The 21,899-nt window shown below is 63.1% G+C and overlaps 2 protein-coding genes across 3 annotated transcripts in view; one reads left to right on the forward strand and one right to left on the reverse strand.

Annotated features, from left to right (window-relative positions):
* Positions 1 to 17,510, forward strand: part of INPP5A (inositol polyphosphate-5-phosphatase A) — a 154,296-nt gene extending 136,786 nt beyond the window's left edge. The window contains exons 10-16 of the mRNA XM_055424373.2: positions 2,488 to 2,583; positions 2,915 to 2,989; positions 7,304 to 7,377; positions 12,650 to 12,761; positions 15,130 to 15,198; positions 15,963 to 15,999; positions 16,137 to 17,510. Of these exons, the coding sequence (XP_055280348.1) occupies positions 2,488 to 2,583; positions 2,915 to 2,989; positions 7,304 to 7,377; positions 12,650 to 12,761; positions 15,130 to 15,198; positions 15,963 to 15,999; positions 16,137 to 16,186 (513 nt within the window). The 3' untranslated portion in view covers positions 16,187 to 17,510. The remainder of the gene's footprint in view (positions 1 to 2,487; positions 2,584 to 2,914; positions 2,990 to 7,303; positions 7,378 to 12,649; positions 12,762 to 15,129; positions 15,199 to 15,962; positions 16,000 to 16,136) is intronic.
* A 1,677-nt stretch (positions 17,511 to 19,187) lies between these two features.
* NKX6-2 (NK6 homeobox 2) lies at positions 19,188 to 20,566 on the reverse strand. 2 transcript variants are annotated; one of them, XM_055424376.2, is made up of 3 exons: positions 20,073 to 20,566; positions 19,813 to 19,985; positions 19,188 to 19,593 (listed from the first exon to the last, which is right to left on the reverse strand). In XM_055424376.2, exons 1-3 carry the CDS (start codon positions 20,476 to 20,478, stop codon positions 19,336 to 19,338), a joined length of 837 nt encoding a protein of 278 aa, XP_055280351.1. In that variant the 5' UTR covers positions 20,479 to 20,566; the 3' UTR covers positions 19,188 to 19,335. The 2 variants fall into 2 exon arrangements, with proteins under 2 accessions (XP_055280351.1, XP_055280349.1); XM_055424374.2 differs by having other exon boundaries at positions 19,188 to 19,985.
* Between the last annotated feature and the right edge of the window lie 1,333 nt (positions 20,567 to 21,899).

The following is a 21,899-nucleotide window of genomic DNA, read 5'->3' on the forward strand; positions in this document are numbered from 1 at the left end:
CCAGGCTGCTTGGTGGCTGCTCTGGTTCGTTTAAGCCCTTGCCCCCCTCCGGGTGGGGGGGTGCCACAGGGAGGACCCTGAGCAGGTGCGGGGGGGCAGTCACACCCCCTGCCCCCCGAGCCTGAAACAGCCTCCCTCTGGCTCTAACACCGGTCTGGTCAAGATAAGTTGGGGACAAAACTGTCCTCTGAGCCCAGCCCCCTGGTGTGCGGTCCTGCAGGGCCCAGGGGCAGGGTGAGCGCCCTGGTCTCAGCCTGCGAGGGGCCCCTCCCAGGCTCCCTGCTCTGTTAGCTCCATCACGGTCTCCCCGACAACCCCAGCCCCAGGCATGCCCCCTGGTACATGCTGCATGTTCCGGACGCCGACCGCAGGTGCCCGCCTGCCTGATCTCTGCGGGTCCTTTGGAAACTTGGGGTACGGAGGACCCCCTCCTGCGGTCCAGTGTGCTGGGTGCAGACAGAAGCAGGGCCTGCGGAATCACAGCCTTAACTGGTCTAAAGCCTGGCAGGCTGTCATAAACACAGACGGAGACGCTGTTTCAACGCCCGCTGTCTCCTGGAGAGCACGCAGGAAAGCCTCACCGCTTTTCCTCACCACCGGGAAACTCAGCAGTTGCAGTGAGGAAACAGCTGGTGTGCCTCTGACCTCCGCACACCGAAGCTTACTGCACACTTTTCCCAAAAAGCGCTTCTCGACCTGTAACAGAGATCCCCCCAGAACAGAGACCCCCCCAGGTCAGACGTCACTCTGACCGGGACGCCCCTGACCAGCTCCTGGCTGACCCCAGGGTGGTGGGCCCCCATCCTCGGGTGCGGGGCTGGCTGTCCGTCTCTCGCCGCCTCGCCTCCGTCTGGCAGAGATCAGAGCAGGTTCTGTAAGGCCACACTCACGGGCTCACCTCTTGGGGCCCGAAGGGGCTCCGCCTGCACTGAAATTCGGACCCGTGGTGGGGTGGGGGACGCATTTGTGCCAGGGAGGGGAGCGGGCCAGGCGCACAGGAAGAGCCCCGCAAGCTGCCTTTCCGGCCCCGCCGTCCTGGGGGCCCTCACGGTGCCCCTCCTTGGCAGTGGCTGCATCACCAAACTCCAAGCGAAAAGCCTGGGGCCCCAAGTCCCAGTAAGACATCCTGCGTCACCCCCCAGTGCCTCCACGCGGCCACTGATAGTGAAATAAACCTCAGAGGGCTCTTTAAAAGCAGCATTTGGGGGATTTTTTTCTCCTTTGAAAAGAGGAAAATGTCTCTGTAAGGCGAGCCGGAAAGGCGCTGCCCCGGGCTTTCTGCTCGAGTGGTCACGGCTGTGACTGAAAGGGGCGGCCTGGGTGCCCTGAATGAGGGCCTCCGGTGGGTGTGGGAGCGGCTGAGCACGAGGGGCCGGCCAGGCAGATGTGTGTCCGCTGGGAGCCCATGCGAGGGGGAGAGAGAAAGCGGTTTTTTAAGAAGTTTGCAGCAGCCGCCTTTGGGCAAAGACTATGCACTTCCTCCGAGTAAGCCGTCTGCCCGCCGGGCCTCCCCATTCACCGCTCTTAAGCCCCTTAGCGCATTAGCATCTGGATGGCGCGGCCTCCTCTCAGCCAGCGGGCGTGCCCAGGCAGGGTTGCTGGGGCCCTTGTTCTAATCCGGCCATTTGAAGGCGGCCAGACTGATTTGTGACACATAAGTCCAAAAGCCAGTTTGGGGGCTTGACCTGATTAGCTGTGTGTGCCCTGAATGTCAATGCCTCCCCTCGCACAGTGCAGGCCACCCCGGGCCGGCCTGAGCCCGCGCCCCACCGCATGGCTCCTTCCCGCGGGCTCCTCGGGTGGGTGGGGCCCTTCACGCCAACATTAGTTGTTCTGTCAGGGCACTTTCTTTTCTTTTTCATAAAAACCATGAAAGAAAAAAAAACAGAAACGGTTCTATCGAGGTATAACTTACACACAAAGCAAAACCCGGTTGTGGCCCCCGCAGCCTCTCTGGACCCTGCGGACGGACTTTTTCAAAGGGAGCTCCGTGGCCCCGGATCCTCGGCAGCCCTTCTCCAAGCCCAGCCGTCTCTCAGCCCCTCCCGAGCGGTTCTTTCTCTCCACTACACGTGGGTCTGGCCAGTGCTGCCCCGCCGCCCCAGGCCAGGCTCTGGGTTCATCCTGACTTTGGGGAGGGGCCCTGTTTACCTTCCTGCTGTGGCCTGTCCTTGCCCCATGCCATGGGGGGGGGGGGGAGCAGGACCAGGTGTACCTGCTGGGAGACCTGGCCCCCTCCCAATGCCCCCACCATGGCCTCTGCCTCCCTGCCGCCCTCCAGGTCCTGCCTAGTTGCCCTTCACCGTCATGGCCATGGGGGCCTCCTGGGCCCCTGGGTCCACAGAGCAGCCTGGACGGAGGGCAGAGGGGCCGGCCGGGGGCTCGGGAGTAGTGAGCCCCCAGCCCAGCTGGACAGCGAGGGTGGAGGGACTGGCTCGGGTGGCCAGGCGGCAGGTCTCGGACCGAGTTCTTCCATGTCTTTCCTAGACTCTCTGCACAAAGGCCACGATGCAGACCGTCCGGGCCGCGGACACCAACGAAGTCGTGAAGCTGATATTTCGTGAGTCAGACAACGACAGGAAGGTGAGCGCGGAGGGGGCGGCAGGCTCCCGGGGAGGGCCCTGCTCTGACGCCCCTGTGGCCCCGCCCCTGTGGCCCCGCCCCTGTGGCCCCGCCCCTGTGGCCCCGCCCCTGTGGCCCCGCCCCTGTGGCCCCGCCCCTGTGGCCCCGCCCCTGTGGCCCCGCCCCTGTGGCCCCGCCCCTGTGGCCCCGCCCTGCTCTGACGCCCCGTGGCCCCGCCCCCTGTGGCCCCGCCCTGCTCTGACGTCCCTGTGGCCCCGCCCCGGGGAGGGTCCTGCTCTGACGCCCCTGTGGCTCCCGGGGAGGGTCCTGCTCTGACGCCCCCCGCCCACAGGTGATGCTCCAGCTGGAGAAGAAGCTCTTTGACTACTTCAACCAGGAGGTTTTCCGGGACGACAACGGCACCGCGGTGAGTCCCGCTGTGGGGGGTGTCCCGCTGCTGCTCTGGGCAGGGCTGACCCCCGGCCCTCCCACCACTTCCGTCTGGGCGCTCCCTGGTGTGTCTCCTGCCTCTGGCCAGGCTGAAGCCACCTGCCTCACTGTCTTTGATGGGCAGCATGGCCCTTAGCCCTGGGGACCCCCCAGGTGAGAGGCAGAGGGCTGACAGCTTTGGGTGCAGACCTTCTCTTCAGGGTGCACCCACTGAGGCCTGGGCTTCCTTTGGAAAGAGGAGAGACAGTCTTGAGAATTTGAGGGGCATCCTGTGCCACCAGCACCCGTGTGTGTGTGTGTGTGTGTATGTGTAGTGAATCACGCGTGTATGTGCAGAGTGAAGGACACGTGTGCATGTGTGCATTTGCAGAGTGAAGTTTATGTGAACAGACCCCTGCAGCTCACACCCGCCCCGGTGGGCAGGTCCCTGCACAGACGGCCTGCACACGGGCAGCGGGACGCTGGGCTGGGGCTGCCCCGCGTTGTGAGTGTCAGCCACACCTGCTTTGACCCATTTCTCTGGCACCTGTGTGTTATCAGCAGGTCAGCGACGCCTGCAGGCAGCCTCCCCCGCCCAGCCGTGCCCTTTGCCCCCACTTCCAGCGGCCCTGGCTGCCCCCACCCTGGTGAGGTGCTGTCTGTACCACGGTCCCTACTGTTAGCTCCCGGTTACTCCACCAAGACCACTGTGACCTCTCAGGGCTGTCTTAATCCCAAAGGCCGGAACCATGCGCAGATTCAGGCCCTGTCTGTCCCTCTGCCCCTGCTCAGCCCTCTGTGCTTCGGGCGCCCTGGGCGGCCAGGTCACCTGCGGGGTCTGGGCAGCTCCTCTGCATCGCATCTCCTCAGGCCCCGCGGGGGCTTCATGCTCTCTGAGCAGGGTCCACCATCTGCACCCAGAGGAGGGCACGTCTGTCTGGATGGGGGACTGTCCAGCTGTCTGGCAGACACTGCCAGTCCCGAGGCTCCCCCAGAGCCCCCCGCCCTGCCTGCCTGCCTGCCCCTGGGAAGCCCCCGTCACCCGCCGGGACCCCTCACCTCTCCTGTCCATTGGCTTTGGGGCCTGGACTCTCCACCACCCAAGTCTGCCCCCCAGCCCCCGCCTCCGCCTCCTTCCTGCACCCCAGCCCCTCTGTCCCCACCCAGCCTGGAGCTCAGCCAGGCCCAGTCACAAGGCCATCTGCTGAGGCCCAGCTTTGAGCCCACCGTGGGGAGCCCAGCCCTCTTCTGCAAGGCCGCCTCCCCCGCCTCATGGGTGCATCCCAGCCCCAGGCACTCCTGAGCCTCCTCTGCCGCTTCCACGCACCTGGTGTCCTTGGACACTCGGCCCACGGCCTGTGCACAAATGGCTCCTCGGGGACCCTCTGGTCCCAGGGAAGTGGGCTCTTCCTACGTCCCACAGCGTGGGTGGTGGGCAGAGGCAAGGCGCCCCTGGGCCCAGAGCCCCGCTGGCCACCCTTACTGCCTGGGAAGTGTGTCACCATCTGGAAACAACAGACATCACCTTAGATGTCATTTTTATTTCCGTATTAATTTAGCCTGTGAAACTGTGCCCTTTCAATGTGGAGGTAAATTAACTTGAATATCGGGGAGAGGTTTGAGTCTGCCCCTAAGATGAAAGGACATGGTGGAGTCGAAGCAGAGACGAGGCCTCCACGTGGGCTTCTGGGGGCCCCTGGGCCCCTGGTCGGGTCAGGAAGCTCAGGGGTGGAGGCCGCATGCCTCCTGGTGCAGGGCCGGCTCCATAGTGACTGTGGCCCCTGCAGGAGGCGGGCATGCAGACCCCCAGGGGCCTCCGGACATGCGCTCACCTTCAGGGTGAGACGCCCACCAGGATGGATGTGCGGCTCAGCCGCGGCCCCGGGTCCATCGCATCCTTGATCAACCACTGGTCTTGTTCCCGCCTGACAGAAATTTAATTCAAGCTGGCTCTGAAAATAATTATTGTATTTTAAGAGTAGTAATCATTGGTCGGGACATGATTGAATGTGTCCATGCCTATTGACTTTTTCTATGATTTATAGCTTTGTTTAGTCGATATTCCCATCGAAATTGTATAATTAATTATAAGTGTGGCTGTCAGGGCGGCAGGATGGAGTGCCCTGGTGAGGATTTGGAGAGATTAAATTCTCCACGGCTGTCCCAGGGCAGGCGCGGGAGTGTTCCCGGCGCTCGGCCCGTCGGATAGAGATGTTTTCTGTGTGTGTAGCACCTGCTCCGGCTCCACCACATCGATTTTCCAGCCTCTTCCCTTCATCAGCACCACGCCGCTGCAGCAGCAGAGGAAGGCACGCGGCCCGGACCGCGCCTGGCGACACGGCCGGCCGGCCGCTCCATCACTGTCCACACACACCCTGCTGTCCCTCACTTTGTAATCAAGAAGAACGTTTAAGATACATGCGAAATTGGTTATCAGGCTGTGAAAAATCTCAAAGAGATACAGATTACCATTTCTACAGAAATGCAATATCATTCCTGAAACATGGCATGCCGGCCTCCCGTTGACGCGGGGCAGCGAGCCCCGAGGGCAGCAGCTGCGCACGAGCAGGAAGCCCTCCACAGTAGTGAGAGCCCAAGAGGTCAGAGCACGGAACGCTTGATAAAAACTCTGAGACCATAAAGGAAACAGGAAAGAATCAGAAACATAAACACCATACGCTGAAAAATCCAGGCGGATGAAGATACACAGCGGCTCTCGCAGCATCCAGGGACAGGAGAGTCTGCCCCGGGAAGCAGAGTGCCCGGACGGACGGAGCGAGCCTAGCATGGTGCTCGTGTGGCGGGTCGTGGGCGGGACACGGGAGGCATGCTTGGAGCTGGCGGGGGTGGAAGGCGCACTCCTCAGAAGCTCGGAGCATCCCAAGCAGGACACCAAACGCCAAGACTGAGAGCAATCCCAGCGCTGGACCCCCCACGGAAGGAGGCTGGTGGCGGGCCTCCGGGGCAGATGAGCCAGCAATGGTGGCAGACTCCGTGGGGGTCAGGGCCGTCCTCCTCCTGAACTGCAAAGGCTGAGCATTCATGCTCGGGAGGCTGTGGATGACACGCTTGCCGCCTCCCTGTGGGGGCGCGTCCTGCGAGGGTGCTGTGAGGGTGTCTCCAGGCACCTGTGTGTGCAAACCTGTGTGAACCCAGAGCTGGTCCAGGCCCCGGCCCCACGCTCATGCTTCGTCCTCCCTGGAGACTTGCTCCCCACCCCAGGCACCCTGAGACAGCGACTCTGGAACCTTCCAGAAGCTGTTTGGCCCCAGCTGCTCCCTGGAGGTGGGGGCAGGAGGTTGCTTGTGCCTGGGAGCTGAGGAGCTCTGGCCCATGCCCCCACCCTACACAGCCCCTGCCCTGCGCTTCCCCCGACACCCTCTCTGTGCCCCCTCTGGCCCTGCACTCCTAGGCCCCAGCAGGGCTGTCACGGAGCTTAGTGGGGCGAGGTGCTACTGGCACCTCTTAACAGCCAATGTGGGCTCACGGCGGCAGCTGTAGGGCCCAGCCTCCCGCCTCACCAGGCAGGGTCGGCGCTTGGTGACCACTGGGATCAGGTGGCTGTGCCTGAAGCGTCCTGTTTATGCAAAAGGAGCCTCAGTCCCCCCACCCCGTAATCACCCCCAGGACCTCCTGCTGGGAGGTGTGTCCAGCCTGCTTCCCTCTGACTCACCCGAGGAGAGCAGCCTGGCTGAGGGCTGGCCTGCTCGGGCTTGGCTGGTGGCCCGTGTGGGTGGCTCAGGTAGAGCCTAGCGCCCAGGGTTGCTGCACACACGGCATGTGGATTGCAGGGCTGAGGTGGCGGGAGGAGAGGGGGCCGTGTGGCCTCAGGGGCCTGTGTGATGCCATGCTCCCCCAGGCTGCCGAGGGCGTAAGCAGTGACCATGTGCCCAGGGCACGCGTGGCTGCAGGGCCTGCCTCCTGGAGGCGCAGTGCGTCGCGGGTGTGGCTCTGAGGAGCCCATCAGGTCAGTGCTGTTTGTGGTCCTCCGGGTGAGGCCCACACTCAAGTGTATCTCCACTGGGGCAGAACAGTGTCCCTGCAGCTGGACTCTGCCTTCGGGCAAGGGCACCTCGGAGTGACTCCAGCGCGGCTGTGGCCATACCCTGCGCGCTCAGTGGGGCGAGGCGGCCCCGGCTGGTCACCCCAGGGCCTCACCCCGGGGCCTGCAGGACCGTCCGGTCACACGCCTGGGCGGCCCTTGCTCGCAGCCTGGGTGGTGTGCAGGGCAGGTGCTGGGTCCCTGCCCAGGCTGCCCGGTGCCCTGAGGAGCGCACGCCCAAGTGCCTCTTGCCTTCTTTCTTTTCCCCAGCTCTTAGAATTCGACAAAGAGCTGTCTGTGTTTAAGGACAGACTGTATGAACTGGACATCGCATTCCCTCCCAGGTAAGGACCGCCCACTTGCCGGCCCGCAGGGAGCCTCCTGTCCCTGCTTCTGTGCCCCCCGTGCCTCCTCCCGCCCCCTCCCCAGCCTGGAGAGCATGGCAGGGGCTGCCCTCCTCGGTGCCAACACGGCCTCCCAGAGGAGCCTGCGAGGGGCCGCTGAGGCAGCTCCGAGCTCTGGATCTTTCTGGGGCTGTTGGGACGTGGGTGTTGGTTCTGTCTTTCTCGGGTACGTGAGCTTTTGTGGTGTTTTGCTCTGGTGTTTACAGAATCTTGAAATCCACAGCAGTAGCACCGTGCTCCTCCCTGACCCACCTGGGGCCGCAGAGGGGCTGGGTGGGGGTGTGGGGAAAGAGAGCCGATTACGAAATTGCCTCGGACACCCAGCCCGCTCAGCCACCCCAGGCCCATCTGGAGGACACGGATGGCCCCCACAGCTGTTTTCTTACAGAAGCCAAGTGGGAATTCTTACCACTTTGGAGAAAATGGGCCTTGGGCAGGTTCGGGGAATCGTCCACAGGGAGCGGGGCCGCTGGGAGCCGCTGTGGGTGGGGCTGAGAGCGGCGGCAGCCCCCCGCACCCCCGCCCCCCGTATGTAGCCAGGCTTTGCGGGAGGAAAACACGTGAGATCCCGTCAGAGGTCCCCCCGGCTCCCGGTGACGCTCACCTGAGCCTGACTGCAGAGGTCAGACGTCTGCTGACCTGGGGCTCCCTATGAGTCCAGACTCTGACTGAGGTGTCTGGGCACCTGCCACTCACCGTCAGCGCCCAGACCAGTGATTCGAGATGCAGGGGCCAGAGAGGCAGGGATGTGGCCCCTGGGGGCCTGGTGGGCGCCCAGCAGCAGCTCCGACGCCCGGGAGCCCATGACTCGGAAGCTGGGCCCGAGTGGGTGGGGTAAGCAGCGAGTCCAGGAGCTGCCCCGCCGCGTCGTCCTCGGGCTCTGACGCTGCCGGAACGACATAAAGTGTGCGGTGATTCGTGCCGCCAGGGACCGCTGGAAGCTGAGGCTGTCCTGAGGGACTGGCCTCCCCCCGCCCTCTGTGGGTGGTGCCGGGGTCCCGGGCATCTCTTCCGCTTGATCAGGGTCCACATGCCTCTCTCAGGGCTGCGGCCTGGCCAGGAGGAGGACCTGTGGACATACACATCCCAAGCAGCCCGAGCAGGTGGCCGTCCCTGGGCTTCTCCAAACCCCACAGCCTGGACGTTCAGCCAGGCACAGAGCGCAGAAGGCACTGGGGGACGGGCCCTCCAGGAGCCCTAGGACCTTGTGGTCTGCTCGGGTGGCCGAGGGACGAGCTCGCATCCCCTGGACAGCAGAGAGACAGGCATGTCAGGGCTGGGAGGGACCCGTCACAGACCTCGGGTTCAGCCAGGCCCCAGGGGTGGGCTCTGGGAAGGGGCGTGGCCCCCAGGAGGGGCGTGGCCTGGCCTGTGAGACCCTGCCAGTAGGTTGAGGGTGGGGATACTTTGGTGCCAAGTGGGAGGAGCTCCAGGGCGGTGCCCACGCTGTGGGCACCCGGAGGCCACCTGCCCTCTGGGGCTCACCTGCCTCGGGACTGACGGGCCCGTGCGGCAGGAGAACAGCCTGAGGTGTCCTGCCCTCACCCTGGAGCCATGGACTTCCGGCCTGTGCGTTAGGGCCGCGCCAGCTCTGCAGCACCGGCGTCTCCTCCCTGCAAGCAGGCCTTTCTCTGGCTGGAGGCGGGGCCGCCCCCTGAGGGGAGGTAGTCTGGGAGGGACAGGGGGTGGGGGCCACTGGGAGGCCCTCGGTCTGGGGTCAGACTTTCTCCGTTTAACTGGGAAGTAGCAGTTCAGGTTTTCTGAGGTGGGAAAGGTCATGGTTTACAGACTAAGCTGTGGGCTCCCTGAGCTGAGGGTCCCTGCTCACAGCCCCTCACCTCCCAGCCTGCATGCAAGGCCCGAGTCTCCAAGGCAAGGCCATCCAGGCCATTGCCCGTTTCACCCAGCCCCCACCACATCACGGGTCATTAATCCCTCCCCCAGTGCCCGGGTCACCCGCCCCTCCCCCACTTCCCAGGTCACCCACCCTTCCCCCACCCCTTCCCCAGATTCCAGGTCACCCGCCCCTCCCCCACATCCTGGGTCACCAGCCCCTCCCCCACTACCCACCTTCCCCCTCTTCCAGTGCCTGGGTCACACCCATCCCCTCCATTTTGTTCCCTCATGTTTGAAACCATGTTCCTGACCATTGGGTGGCACTCACAGCCCCATGTCTGGAGAGCTGTCCCAACACTGGCGATGTGTCCGCAGGAGCAGCTGCGGGGGGACGTGGTTAGAAACGGTGGCCGTTTGGTGCCCAGATGTGTTCTCTGACTGCCAGGACATAAGTGACCCCAGGAGTGCTGCCTGTGTGTGTGCAGGTGTGAGCTCTGTGCACACGTGCGTAGGGTGCGTGCATGCTGTTTCACTGTGTGCACTGTGTCAGCACGTGTGCCTGATGTGGCCCCGCGTGGGCGCGAGTGCACACGTGTGCAGCCTGTGCGTGTGTGGGTGCATGTGCAGGATCCATGCAGTCCGGTTACAGACTAACTGCTTGTCTGCATGTGTGCATATGGCATCCATAGTGCACGGGTGTGAGTGTATGTACATGGTGTGTATGCAGACACACTTATACAGGCACAGGTGTGGATATGTGGGTATGTGTGCAGGGGTGTATGCAGTGTGTCTTGTGGGTGTGGGGTGTGGGTTGTGTACGCACATGTGCATGGTGCATGTATACCTGGGCCTGTGTATGGTGTGTGCATGTGAGTACATGTGTGTGCATGAGCTCCGTGTATACAGGTACATGGTATGTTCACATATGAGCAGACAGGTATTGGCATGGGTGTAGATTTTTATGTGGGGTGTGTGAATGATGTGTTCATGAGTTTTTGTGCATGTGGTACAAAAGTCATGTGTGTTGTGTATACATGTGTGTTTCCTGGGTGTATGCATTCCCTGGGAGTGTTACCTGGGTGTATGGCTAGGGTGTGTACCTGGGTGTGTGTATTACCTGGGTGAGTGTGTTGCCTGGGAGTGTATCTGGTGAATGTGTGCCTGGGTGAGCGTGTACCTGATGGGCGTGTACCTGGAGGCTGTGTACCTGGCGGGGTGTACCTGGGTGTGTGTGTGTGTGCCTGATGGCTATGTACCTGGTGGCTGTGTACCGGGGTGGCTGTGTACCTGGGTGTGTATTATTACCTGGGTGAGTGTGTTGCCTGGGAGTGTATCCAGTAAATGTGTGCCTGGGTGAGTGTGTACCCGGAGGCTGTGTACCTGCTGGGTGTGCTGCCAGGTGTGCGGGGATGTCCTCAGGCACGTCTGCCAGCTCAGGGCACCCTGTGCCTGGGCTCCACCACGCTGCCCTCTTTGTGGTTAAAAGGCGGAACCTCCTGGCTCTGTTGCCTCTGTTGTGGCTGAGCCTTGGGGGATCTGTCCAGAAGCAGTGCTGGCCAGGGAGGGAGACCACGTCTGGGTGTGTCCACGTGGCCTGTCACAGAAAAGGACCGCGCCCACTCCTCTCCACACTCCCCAGGCCGGCATCATCCTGACTGTTCTGTGAAAACGACTCCTCCTCCTGCTTGGGCCAGGTGGTCAGGACAGAGGCTCATGGCCTCCGGAGCTGCAGGCTCTCAGCATTTGTGGAGACAGCCTGTGCTCCACTGGCTGCCCAGCTTCAGCATCTCCTGGGGACAGGGGGTGGTGGACAGTGTCTGTTTGAGGGACAGTGGCCATCCCAGGGCATCCAGCCTGTCAACCAGGGAATTACGTGCCATGGGCATTGCTGCTGCCAGCAGACAGGTGGTGCTGTGACAGCAGGGGCTACTAAGTGGCATTCTCTGCCTGGCACACCTGGTTTTCAGAGCCTCTCTGCACCTCTGCCCTCATCATCCCAGCTGTGAACACACTCCAAGTCACACTGTCATTGGCTCGAAAATAAAGATCCAAGGGTGTGAGTGAGACAGCTTAGCGGGCGCTCCCACCGAGGCGCGGCAGTGGCTTCCCGTGACGCGGAAGGCTCTCCTCGCCCCGCACGCAGCCCTGTCCAGAGCCCTGCCCTTGGGACAGCCCCTTCCAAACCTCCCTTCCCTGAGGTCTGAGGGTCCCACCTTCCACATGCTCCCCACTCCTCCCACCGACTCCTAAACCGGGTCTCACAGGCTCGAGATCCAGTCCAAGAATGATTCCTGTGGCCTCTGCCTGTGTGGTGTGGGGCGGGGCCACACCAGCACCGTTGACAACAGCGGGTAGCATGTCTGTGTGACCATGAACACGGAGTTTACCTTCCAGCCCCCAACAGGGTCTTGGGTCCCGGGGGATCCACTCATCACAGCCAAGAGCTCCCCAAACCTAGAAGTAACCAAAACGCCTCCAACAGTGGATAGATGCTTGCTGCTGAAACGGGTCTGGGAGCAAATAGGAAGCAGGGTCCCGGGCGGCTGGCTGTGGTCGGGCGTCCGGGCTGGGAGCGGGCTCCTGAGCCCCCTGCGCAGGACTCTGCCCAGGTGTGTGCCTCGGGGTGACCGTGACCAACACGCCGGGCAGACACACACCTCCTGGCTCCGCCCAGGCAGTGTGTACTCCCCAGAGGGGCTCATCCCTCCCCAAGTATGGACGAGTGCTCCACGTGGGGAGAGATGCTTTTACAGGACAAATTATTAAGGGAAAAGCTCCAGGGTTCACTTTTGTGAAAAACAAAAGTGCGTGTAACACAGGGACAGCATGCATCGCACAGCTGGGGCAGCAGGGGCCGCCTCCCTGCGGTGGACAGGCCCACCTTTATACTGAAGGTTAGGAAGCGCTTCTTGGACTTCTCCGTGGTCCCTAATTCAGAGCTGGACAATGTGTAGGTTCTTGTCTGTGATGATAAATATAAAATGGTGACATTCGACCAAGAAGGCTGTGTGCCCATCCAGGACTCTTGTCTGTCCAGCTGGTCCAAGGCTCCCACACAGCGGGGCACAGGACATGTACTGAGGGGAGGAATGGTCTGTCAGGGGCCGACTATAGGCGTCTGTGCAGGTTTGTGCTTTAGGCTGCGTCCAGAAGCAAAACCAAGTTGAGAAGACGAGCTGCGTAGTTGGGGGTTTATCTGAAGTGCTGGGAGGGACAGTGCGGGACTCGGTTCTGGAAGCTTCTGTCGCCTCTCCGTCCCCTGGACAGGCTGGGCCTTTCTGGGGTGCGGGGCCCGCGTGGCCTCACCCGCGTGGAGGAGGGGCTGGCGGGGGTCTGGTGGGTGACTGCTAACCGCGCCGCCGTCCTGTCTCCCCAGCTACCCGTACAGTGAGGACTGCAGCCAGGGCCGGCAGTACATGAACACCCGCTGCCCCGCCTGGTGTGACCGCGTCCTCATGTCCCCATCGGCCAAGGAGCTGGTCCTGAGGGTGAGTGAAGCGTGGGGGGCGGCCCGGGCTGGGGGTGGGGCTGACTGGGGGTCGGGCCGGGCTGAGGGCGCCCTCCTGCCGTCCGTCTTAGGGCTGAGACGCAGCCCAGGTTCTGGAGTCAAAACAGCTTCAGTGGTGGGTCGCCGGGGCGTCAGGAGTCATTTCAGTTTATTTCGTGCTCGGAGAAGTCAACGGGTTCTTGTCCTCGAAAGAGCTCCTGATCTATGAAGTCGCCCTATTTCCTTAAGTTGTAAATCTGAGCTGAGTCCCACAAGCGCTAGGAATTGGAGGCTGTGTGCAGTGCTGGGGCGGGGGGCAGGGGGCTGCAGTTTCTGTAGCTGCTCGATTCCTGGGGTTTTTCAATGCCCACATTTAACATAAAAGGGCTGTTCTCAAGAATCAATATCTGCACTGGTTTTGTCAACGCCATCAGTAAAAAAATACGATAATGAAGTGCATTGATTCATGAGGGCAGCAGTCCAGCCTCTGAGTGACATGGGCAGCCAGTCAGGAGAGGGCGGGTGGTCCTCCGACCTCAACCCAGGACGTCCAGGGCTCTGGTCACCACCCTGCACGGCCCCTGCACTTGCTATGAGTCCCGTCTGCCCCCTGGGGCCCAGACCCTCATCCAGAGACGCAGCTGGGAGGGCGGAGCTTCGGGGAGGAGCCAGGTGCACGCCGACCTTCACCAGTGGCCCAGTGGCGCCCCTACAGAAGATCCTGCTGGCCTTTCCGGGGCGGGCGGCCCTGGACACCCTGCTGTGAGCCAGCTCCCGGGGAGAGACCTCCTGGACCAGGCTGGGTGCATGGGGCCTGCAGTAAGCACGTTGTGACGGGGCCTGGGGGCCAGCCGGACAGCTGGCGGGCAAGCCCCAGAGCCCAGCACAGAGGATGGGCCTTGGGGTCTCCCACAAACAGGCTTCGCGACGTAAGGCACACGGGACAGACGGGCCCTGGCCGCACAGACGCTGCACGCACGTGTGGCCTCAGACTCGGCCCCACACTCTGCTGGGCCTGCCCCCGGGGCTCCGCGATGGGACGTGAGGAAGCGGAGTGAACAGTGGGCACGGTGGGCCGCACCCGCTGGCTCTGAGCACACTGAGCCGGCGGAGCCCAGAGCTGCGGCCAGAGCAGGCACCTCGGGGCAGAAAGGAGGTGAGGGTCGTCTTCCAGGGAAAAGGCACCTTGTGGTGAAGCCACCAGGACAGCCGGAGCGCCTGGCGTCAGGAGGCGCCCGGGGCTGCAGAGTGTGGCCTCATCTCCACTCCAGGTCCGGAGGTTTGATGCTGCAGACTCGCAGAGACGGAGCCTGGCTGGGTGGCCCATCGTGGGGCGGGCCCGGAGACTTCCTGGCTTGGGGCCCCCGTGGTGGTGGGCGTCGCCGGCCCAGCAGCCGCCTCGCTGCGTTTCCAAGGCGTCATCTGTCATGCCATGCTCGGTCGGCTCGGCGTCATGTCGGTTCTGCTTCCCGCCCCGAACACGGAGGGGGCGGCCCCCGTGATGGATGCGCAGGGAGGTGTGCGGAGCCCGCTGTGATCTGTTTATCTGTCTTGTGATTATGTACTTGGAAATCCACAATTTTATGCTGCCTTTGTAAATTACCACGTGGCGTTTGATGAATGCTTCCCACTCCAGGGAGGCGCTGTGGCTGCCGCGGGTGTGCAGGGGGTCTGTTGTCGCAGTTCCTGGCAGGCGACCACTCTGGAAAGTAAAGCTGACCTTACGCTTCCTGCTGCATTAAGGATAATTCAGTTTATAGTCTCAGAGGCTTCAGCCACGGCAGTGAAAGCCCTGCCCAGCTGGAGCCGGAACTGACCGCCAGCGGCACACCCTGGGCAGCGCCCGCAGGCTGGCAGGCAGAAGGCCTGTGCACACGGCCCTGCTCGAGTGGCTGCTGGGTGCAGCCCCATGGCGTTCAGGGGCGTCTGTTCTCCTCTGAACAGGGAGTTCTGGGTCAAAAACAAATGCCAAGGGGGAAAAGGGAGACCCGGTGGGCTTCCTTGGTGCCAGGGGCACAGCTGGAAAGAGAGCTCCCGTCTGCCCTATGGCCGTGAGCAGAGACCCCGCCAACACCCGGGGAACACTGCCTCCCGTCCCAGGAAGGGGGCCGCCCTCCCGAGGCCGCAGCCCTCCCACCCTGCGAGCAGGGGCCAAGTGCTGCCCGGCCGCCTCCAGCCACTCCCTCCTGGGGGCAGCCGCTCCCTCCTGGGGGCCTGCCGCTCACTGGTGGTTCTGAGCCGGCTGGAGCCCCACGGAGGAGTGGGCAGGGTGGCGGAGGGTGGCACAGCCACAGGGGCTGTCTCCGCTGCTCCCCAGGAAGCCCCCCCATTTCCACCTCCACATCTCTTCCTCTGTTTGCTTTTCCCAGTCGGAGAGCGAGGAGAAGGTTGTCACCTACGACCACATCGGGCCCAACGTCTGCATGGGAGACCACAAGGTGACTGACTGGTGCGGGGGGCAGTGGTGGGCGGTGGGAGATCACAAGGTGACTGACCGGTGTGGGGGCGGTGGTGGGCGAGGGGCTGTCGGGATGCTTCTCCTGACCCCCTTCTCCGCCTCCTGGTCCGGCTTCACAGACATGGCCGAGTCAGTGTTTAATTTCAGTAAAGCGCCTGCAGGTAGGTAGCGGGGTGGTGAGGCAGGCAGGTAGGAAGGCAGAAGAGACTGGTCTCAATGAGACAGAGTTCGTGTCTGCCAGAGGAGACTGTATCATGGTCCCTCTGGAGGTGTTTCCAAGCCTGCACCTGAGCATCCTGCTGGCCTGCCGCCCGGGTAGGGGGAAGATGTCTGTGTCACCGCCCCGCTTCAGGGAACCGCCCAGTGTTCTGGGACCAACCTTGGACGTGTGACTCTGCCTGGCCCCCAGCCTGCAGCCCCTCCGAGGGGAGTGGGGCCACGGGTCCTGTGTCCCTGGCGGCCTAGGAGAGGTGGTCACCACTGCCCCTTCTCAGGCCGGCCACCCACACAACCCAGCGGCTGGATCCCAGGCCAGGCAATGTCCTTCCCCGTGTTCTCGGGGCCTGAATCACGGCTCTGAAGTGAGCTTTTCCACCAGTTTCCATGTGGAAATAATGCCGTCTCTATGGAGCACGAAGGGCCTCTGCCTCCCGCCTCGGGTCGCCCAGGGCCAGCTGCCCAGGACAGGGCCCGGCGCTGGGCCTGCTAGGCGCTCGGCCCTGACGGCCTCTCTTCTCCCTGCAGCCCGTGTTCCTGGCCTTCCGCGTCGCGCCCGGGGCAGGTAAACCTCGCGCACGCGTGCACAAGTGTTGCGTGGTGCAGTGACGTGGTGGTAAATGCGCCTCCTTCCCGCGAGTTCACCTTTCTGAGCTTTTCCCTGGTGTGTGTCCCCGCAACCCACGCCTGATCCCACGGCAGGGGGGCGATGCCAGCGCCTCGAGGGGACCCCCGGCGAGACCGCCCCGTAGCACGCGGGCCCACGTCCTCCGACAGCTGCGTCCAGACCCGCCCGAGTGCCACCGCTCGACGGCCGGCCCCACAGTCTGCCTCAGCCCCGGACAAGCCTCACATACCTCGCCGTCGTGTCTGTCCATGTGGCGTCAAGTAGAAATATTGGGTTTTTTTTAACGAGTCACAGTCCTGTTGCCAAAACTCTAATAGACAGCAAAAAGATCTGTATTTTAGACGTCACGGTTTTCAATTTTTAATCATTGTCAGCGTGGAGGAGCTTCTCGGGCACAGAAACCCTGCGGGGCTTGAAGTCGCCCTGCAGCGGGGGCTGAGCGGGCCGGCCGGGCTCCACAACCTGGGGGCACGTGGCCCCCGCTTTCACATCTGGAGGCCCCTCCCTGTTAGTCACTCTACTGCCATGTTACATGGTTTTTGAATCACACTGCAGCTGCTTTCCATTTTTATATATATAAATATATATAAATATATACTTTTTAAAAATAATTTATAAACCTTACCAAAACTTACGCTAAATATACTTTCCAGTATGAATGCTTGAGTGTCATATCAGCAGTAGAACCAAGTCTAGGAGCTGGTCACCTGCACGTCCACACACAGAGCTGTCAAACCAGGACTGTGCCCAGCGGCGCCGTGGGGCTCAGACAGCCCGCCGCTCTCACGCGAGCAGTCAGACTTCTAGGCCTCCTGCTGTGTAATATTAAGAACTGAATGTGAAGTCTATAGCTAGCTCGGGTGTACCTTTCAAGAATTTTGTAAACCGTTTTGTCCGTCTTTTGTTACTGTTCTATGGTGCCAAGTATTCTACATAAAACAATAATATCATGGGAGAAATAACAATAGCCTAGTCTGCTTCCGATAGAAACCGCTTTTAACGTGGGCTGTGTATAAACTATAGAGACTAACTGTACGCCTCCCCGGCTGCCGCGCCTCCCACGGCCCGTCGTGCCCCTGCCGCACGCCCTGCCCCCGACACCTGGCGCGGCGGTCAGAGGCGGCGCCCAGCCCGAGGATCAAGCACAGATGGCGTTTATTGATCTGCTTTCACACTACAGAACTCCCGGGCTGGGTGCAGGTGCTGGGGGAAGCTCGGTTTAGGTGAATCACTACCATTGCCGGCGGTCTGGCGTCCACCGGCGGAGTCCGCATCCGGACAGAAGGATCGGGGCGTGTGTCACGCTGTGGCCACTCTGCCCGTGTGCCAGACGGCCGTTCCGGCCCACGGTGATCTCTGTGTAGCAGGGTTTCAGCTGTTGGTCACTCTGGAGGCCTTTGGAAATGACCGCTCTGGTCCCTAAGCAATAAAATTGATCTTGGTGAAAACACCGTTTGATTGTGTTCCCTCCTCCGGGGCTCCGGACCCTTCGCAGGCTGCAGTCCAGGTCACCTCGTCCCCGACCCGGGCCCCGTGTCCTGTCGGATTCTGTCATAGAGCTGAGCCGCAGCAGGGAGCAGAAAGAACGTCTTTTGGACTGTTTACTGCAGAGGTACCTACTGGGATTTACCCCTCAGCATTTTTTAAATGAAATTACATAAATGCATCGCTTTCCTCAAAACTTTAAAACTGGAAATTCCTTTGCTCCTAACTTAGAGCTGAGAGAATAGTTTTTACGCACAAAAATTTCTTTTTAAAGTTCTCTTTTAAAAAGAAAACCAGTCAGTGGAAAGCATCTGTTTTTAAAATTGGTGCAGTTGTGTGGGAAAAATAAAACCTCAGCCTTTTACTCTTTTAACATTTCCAGTAATGACTTCCAAGATAAATCTTACAGTAATGTAACCCTTTATATTTAACTTTTAAAATTAACACCACAGTCATGCCCATGAAGCTGCAACCATGGGGAGCATCCAGTCTGGGGCCGGGGGCTTCTCCTGTGAACCAGAGAGATCCAGGCTGTTCACCAGAATCCTCGCCTCTCAGGCGGGGGTGAAGAACAGGCCAGAGAGGAGGGCTTCCCTGCCTCTCCGTGGTGAGGCCTGGGGGGGATCTGGCTGGTGGGGGCACCCTGGGGTGCAGGCCATGCTGCTGGGGAGGGGGACAGAGCTCAAGGGGCCTCCAGACATGCTTCCGCTGCAAAGCCCAGGGCCCCCAGAGAACTTCAAGCTGCTGGCAGAATTACTTAGTTTGGGCTTCTCTTTGTAGTCCTTTGAATTAAATCTCACTTTCTACCCATAAAGTATCTTTGTAGTCCTTTGAATTAAGTCGCACTTTCTACCCATAAAAAAATCTAAATAATAGTAGCAGATCAGCTATGGTGCTGATGAGTTTAAAACCTGATTTATTTCACCCAATATTGAGTTTAGCGCGACTTCCGAAGTCTGCAGCTACTAAGGCTGGGCGGGTTGAATCTACATAATCAGACCAGAGCCGGTGGGCAGGAGCCGGGGCCCAACAGCGCCCTTCACCGACCACCCACCCACCCACAGCTACCGCACAGGGTGGGGCGGGCACCGGGAATGTGTTTAAACCTGCCCAAACCTCATCCATCGGAGCCGCGAAAGGAGGGCCCTAGCCCCAGGGTACCCGGGGTGGGGCGGGGAACAAGAGGCCCTACCTGCTCCCTGCTCCGCCCCGCGCCGTCGGCTCCGCTCCAGCCCGCCGAGTCTTGGCTCCTCGCGGCTCCCGGCCTGGGTCTCCCCTTCCCTCGGCGGGCGGCCCGAGGGTCCGCGGGGCCGGAGCGCCTTCCCCCCGCGCCGGTCCTCTCGGCGCCCTCGCTCCTGCGAGCTGCTGCCGCCCGGGCGCCCGGGACGCGGGGCACCCGGACTCCGTCGGGCCGCAGCCGAGCCCGGCCCGCGCCAGCCCCAGGCGCCCTTCCAGCCGAAGGCGCGGGCTCCGCGGGCCTGGACACTGGACAGCGGCCCGGCACGGCGTCCCGGGCAGCAACTGAGGCCGCCTCGCCCGCGGCTTTCCGAATGGGAAGAAACAGGCGAAGGGCCTAGGGAGCCGTGGCTCCGACCGGGACGTGTTAAATAATTTATTGATTATACAAAGTGATTCCACCGGGACGCGGGGCGGCGGCGGCCCCGACGCCAAGCCCGAGCCGGGCCGCCTATAACTTATTCTGTAAAAATATATACACTGCGGCGCGGGTGGCTGGCGAGGGCGCCGGCCCGCGTCCGTACCCTGGTTGTCCGGCCCGGCCCCGCGCCCTCACGAGGCGTCCCCCGCGCCGCCGCCGCACGGGCTGACCAGCGCCAAGTTCGGGGCTCTGTGCTTCTTGAGCAGCCGCGTGATCTTCTCGTCGTCCGAGTTGGGGTCCAGGGGCCGGTTGTACTCGTCGTCGTCGTCCTCCGCGTCCGAGCCGCCCACCTTCAGCTTCTCGGCGTCCGAGTCCTGCTTCTTCTTGGCCGACGCCATCTCCGCCGCGTGCCGCTTGCGCCACTTGGTCCGGCGGTTCTGGAACCACACCTGGGGTGGAGGGTGCCCATCACGCGGGGCCCCCCGGAGCACCCGCCGGCGGCAGCTCGGCCCCTCGGCGGCCCGGGCCAGATGCTGCAGCCGGCGCGGACGCCGAGGGCCGCCCCTCAGCCCCGGCCCCAGCCGCGGGGCGGCCGCTCGCGCGCCTTTCGCAGGATGCGGGGGAGCGAGCGGCTGCAGCCAAGCAAGCCCCGCGAGGCGCCGCCTCACCTTGACCTGGCTCTCGGTCATGCCCAAGGAGTAGGCGAGGCGCGCGCGCTCAGGCCCCGCCAGGTACTTCGTCTGCTCGAAAGTCTTCTCCAGCGCGAAGATCTGCTGGCCCGAGAAGGTCGGCCGCGAGTGCTTCTTCTTGCCGTCCTTGTCCAGGACCCCGCCGGCCTGGGCTGCAGAGGGGGCTCGGTGAGTGCGGCCGGCGGTCCCGCCCGCGCCCGCCCGCCGCCCCACGCCGAACCCGCGCACGGGCCACTTACCCGGGCCGGCCAGGCGGGGGTCCCTCCAGGGCGAGCCCTGCACCACTCCGGGCCAGAAGATGGGCGGGCGCCCGGGAAGCTCGGCCAGGGGCTTGGGATAGCCGCGCGCCACGGCGGCCGCAGGCCCGAAGTAGACGCCAGCCGACGAGGCCAGCCCGTTGAGCCGGGGCAGGCCGCCCAGGAGGCCGCCGCCCGCCGCACCCACCGGCCGCCCCAGGATGTCGCTGATGCCGTGTGGGGTTCCAAGGGGCAGCTGCGCGCCGAGGCCGCCCAGCGCGGGCGCCTTGAAGCCGGCCGGACCCTGCAACGCATATGGGAACAGCGACGTCTTCATCTCGGCCATGTTGTGCAGCGCGGCCAGCGGGGCGCTGCTCAGCACGAACGCGCCCGGGCGGTTAGCGTCCATGGGCGCCGCCGCCGCCGGCCCGGGCGCCCATCCGGGCCCCGCCGCCGCCGCCGCCCGCCGGCCCGGGAAGTTTGCGCGCGGCCCGGGGGAGCGCCGGGCGAGGGCGCCGACGGCGCGGAGCGCGGGCGCGAGGGCGGGTGGCGGCTCCGGCGCAGGACGGGCGGCGGCGGGGGCGCTCCGGGAGGCGGCGGCGGCGGCAGCCCCGGGGCCGGTCGGAGCGGCGCCGCGCGGGCCGGACGCGCTGATAACCGCGGGGCCCCGGCGCGGCGCGCGCGCTGATTGGCTGTGGGCGCCCGCGGCCCGGCCATTGGCCAGCGCCCGCCGTCCGCGCGCCCCCGCCGCGCACTCCATGAAGCGCCCATTAGCGCGGCGGGTCCCTCCCGGGCCGTAAATTTGCCCCCTGATTTATCTCCCCCGGGACGAAATAAATCCCGTTGGATGGGAGTTTAGTTAGGCAAAGGTTTTAATGGGAAATCAGGAAAAAATACGAGAGCATATTTTATCATCGAGAGAATGCAGATTTGAGGATCCACTCGGCACACGCGGTGCGCCCTGTTCGGTGCAGAGGCGCCGGCGGGAGGGCGTGGGAAGCCGGCAGGCACTCTCGGGGTCGCGGCCCCAGGTTTGAGGGAGGACCGAGAACATTTCCGAGAACCTCCTGCTCCAGGACGCAGAGGGCGCGAGAAGCGGGACGTCAGCGTCCACGGGCCGAAGGTTAGACTTGGCCCGCGAGAACCCGCTCTGTTTCCCCACCCAGTGGCTGGCACCTCGGCGAGGCCTGTCCCGGGGCCGCCGGGTCGCGGGTGGTGGGTATGGGACCGGCTCCCGGTCCACTCCCGGCCCCGCGGGGCTGGGTCATTTCCCGGTCGCGCGGTGGCACCTCACTCCTGGGAGGCTACGCCGCACGGGACCTTACGCGCAGCCGCTCCCTCGCGAAGCGCGGCCGGAGCCTGGGGTCTGGGACCCAGGCAGACTGAGTCTGGGTCACGGGGCGTGTGGGGCCGCGGGCAGAAGCGCGGCCTTTTGACGGGCACGGCGGGCGCCTGGTGTCGTCCTCGGATGAGAACTCCTCCCACCTCGTAGATGGTTCTGCGGGATTCAAATAAGACCGCAGTAAACTGCGGAGAGCAGGCGCCAAACAGGCGCCGAGTACAATCGTGGACGTTGCCTCCTTGGTTCTCTTGGGTGGTGTCACATATTATTAAGTGAAGGTTTTTACTGTTATTCGCTGCCCGTTGGGAACGTGTACCAACCGACGGCCGCCGATTCGTTGTGGGGGGCGCGGGTTGCGGTGTCTGCCAGCCGGCCTCTCTCGGGCCTGGTGCGGCCGGTTAGCAACGACTACCCCGTTTCACCGGGGCCGCCAGGATTTCGGTGGCACAGACGACAGCAGCCCTCTCGGCTCTGGGCAGGAACCCAGC

This window comes from Moschus berezovskii, chromosome 12 (genome assembly GCF_049115385.1).
Source record: "Moschus berezovskii isolate FMDL1 chromosome 12, NW_MosBer_1.0, whole genome shotgun sequence".
In the NCBI taxonomy this organism is placed as follows: Eukaryota; Metazoa; Chordata; class Mammalia; order Artiodactyla; family Moschidae; genus Moschus; species Moschus berezovskii.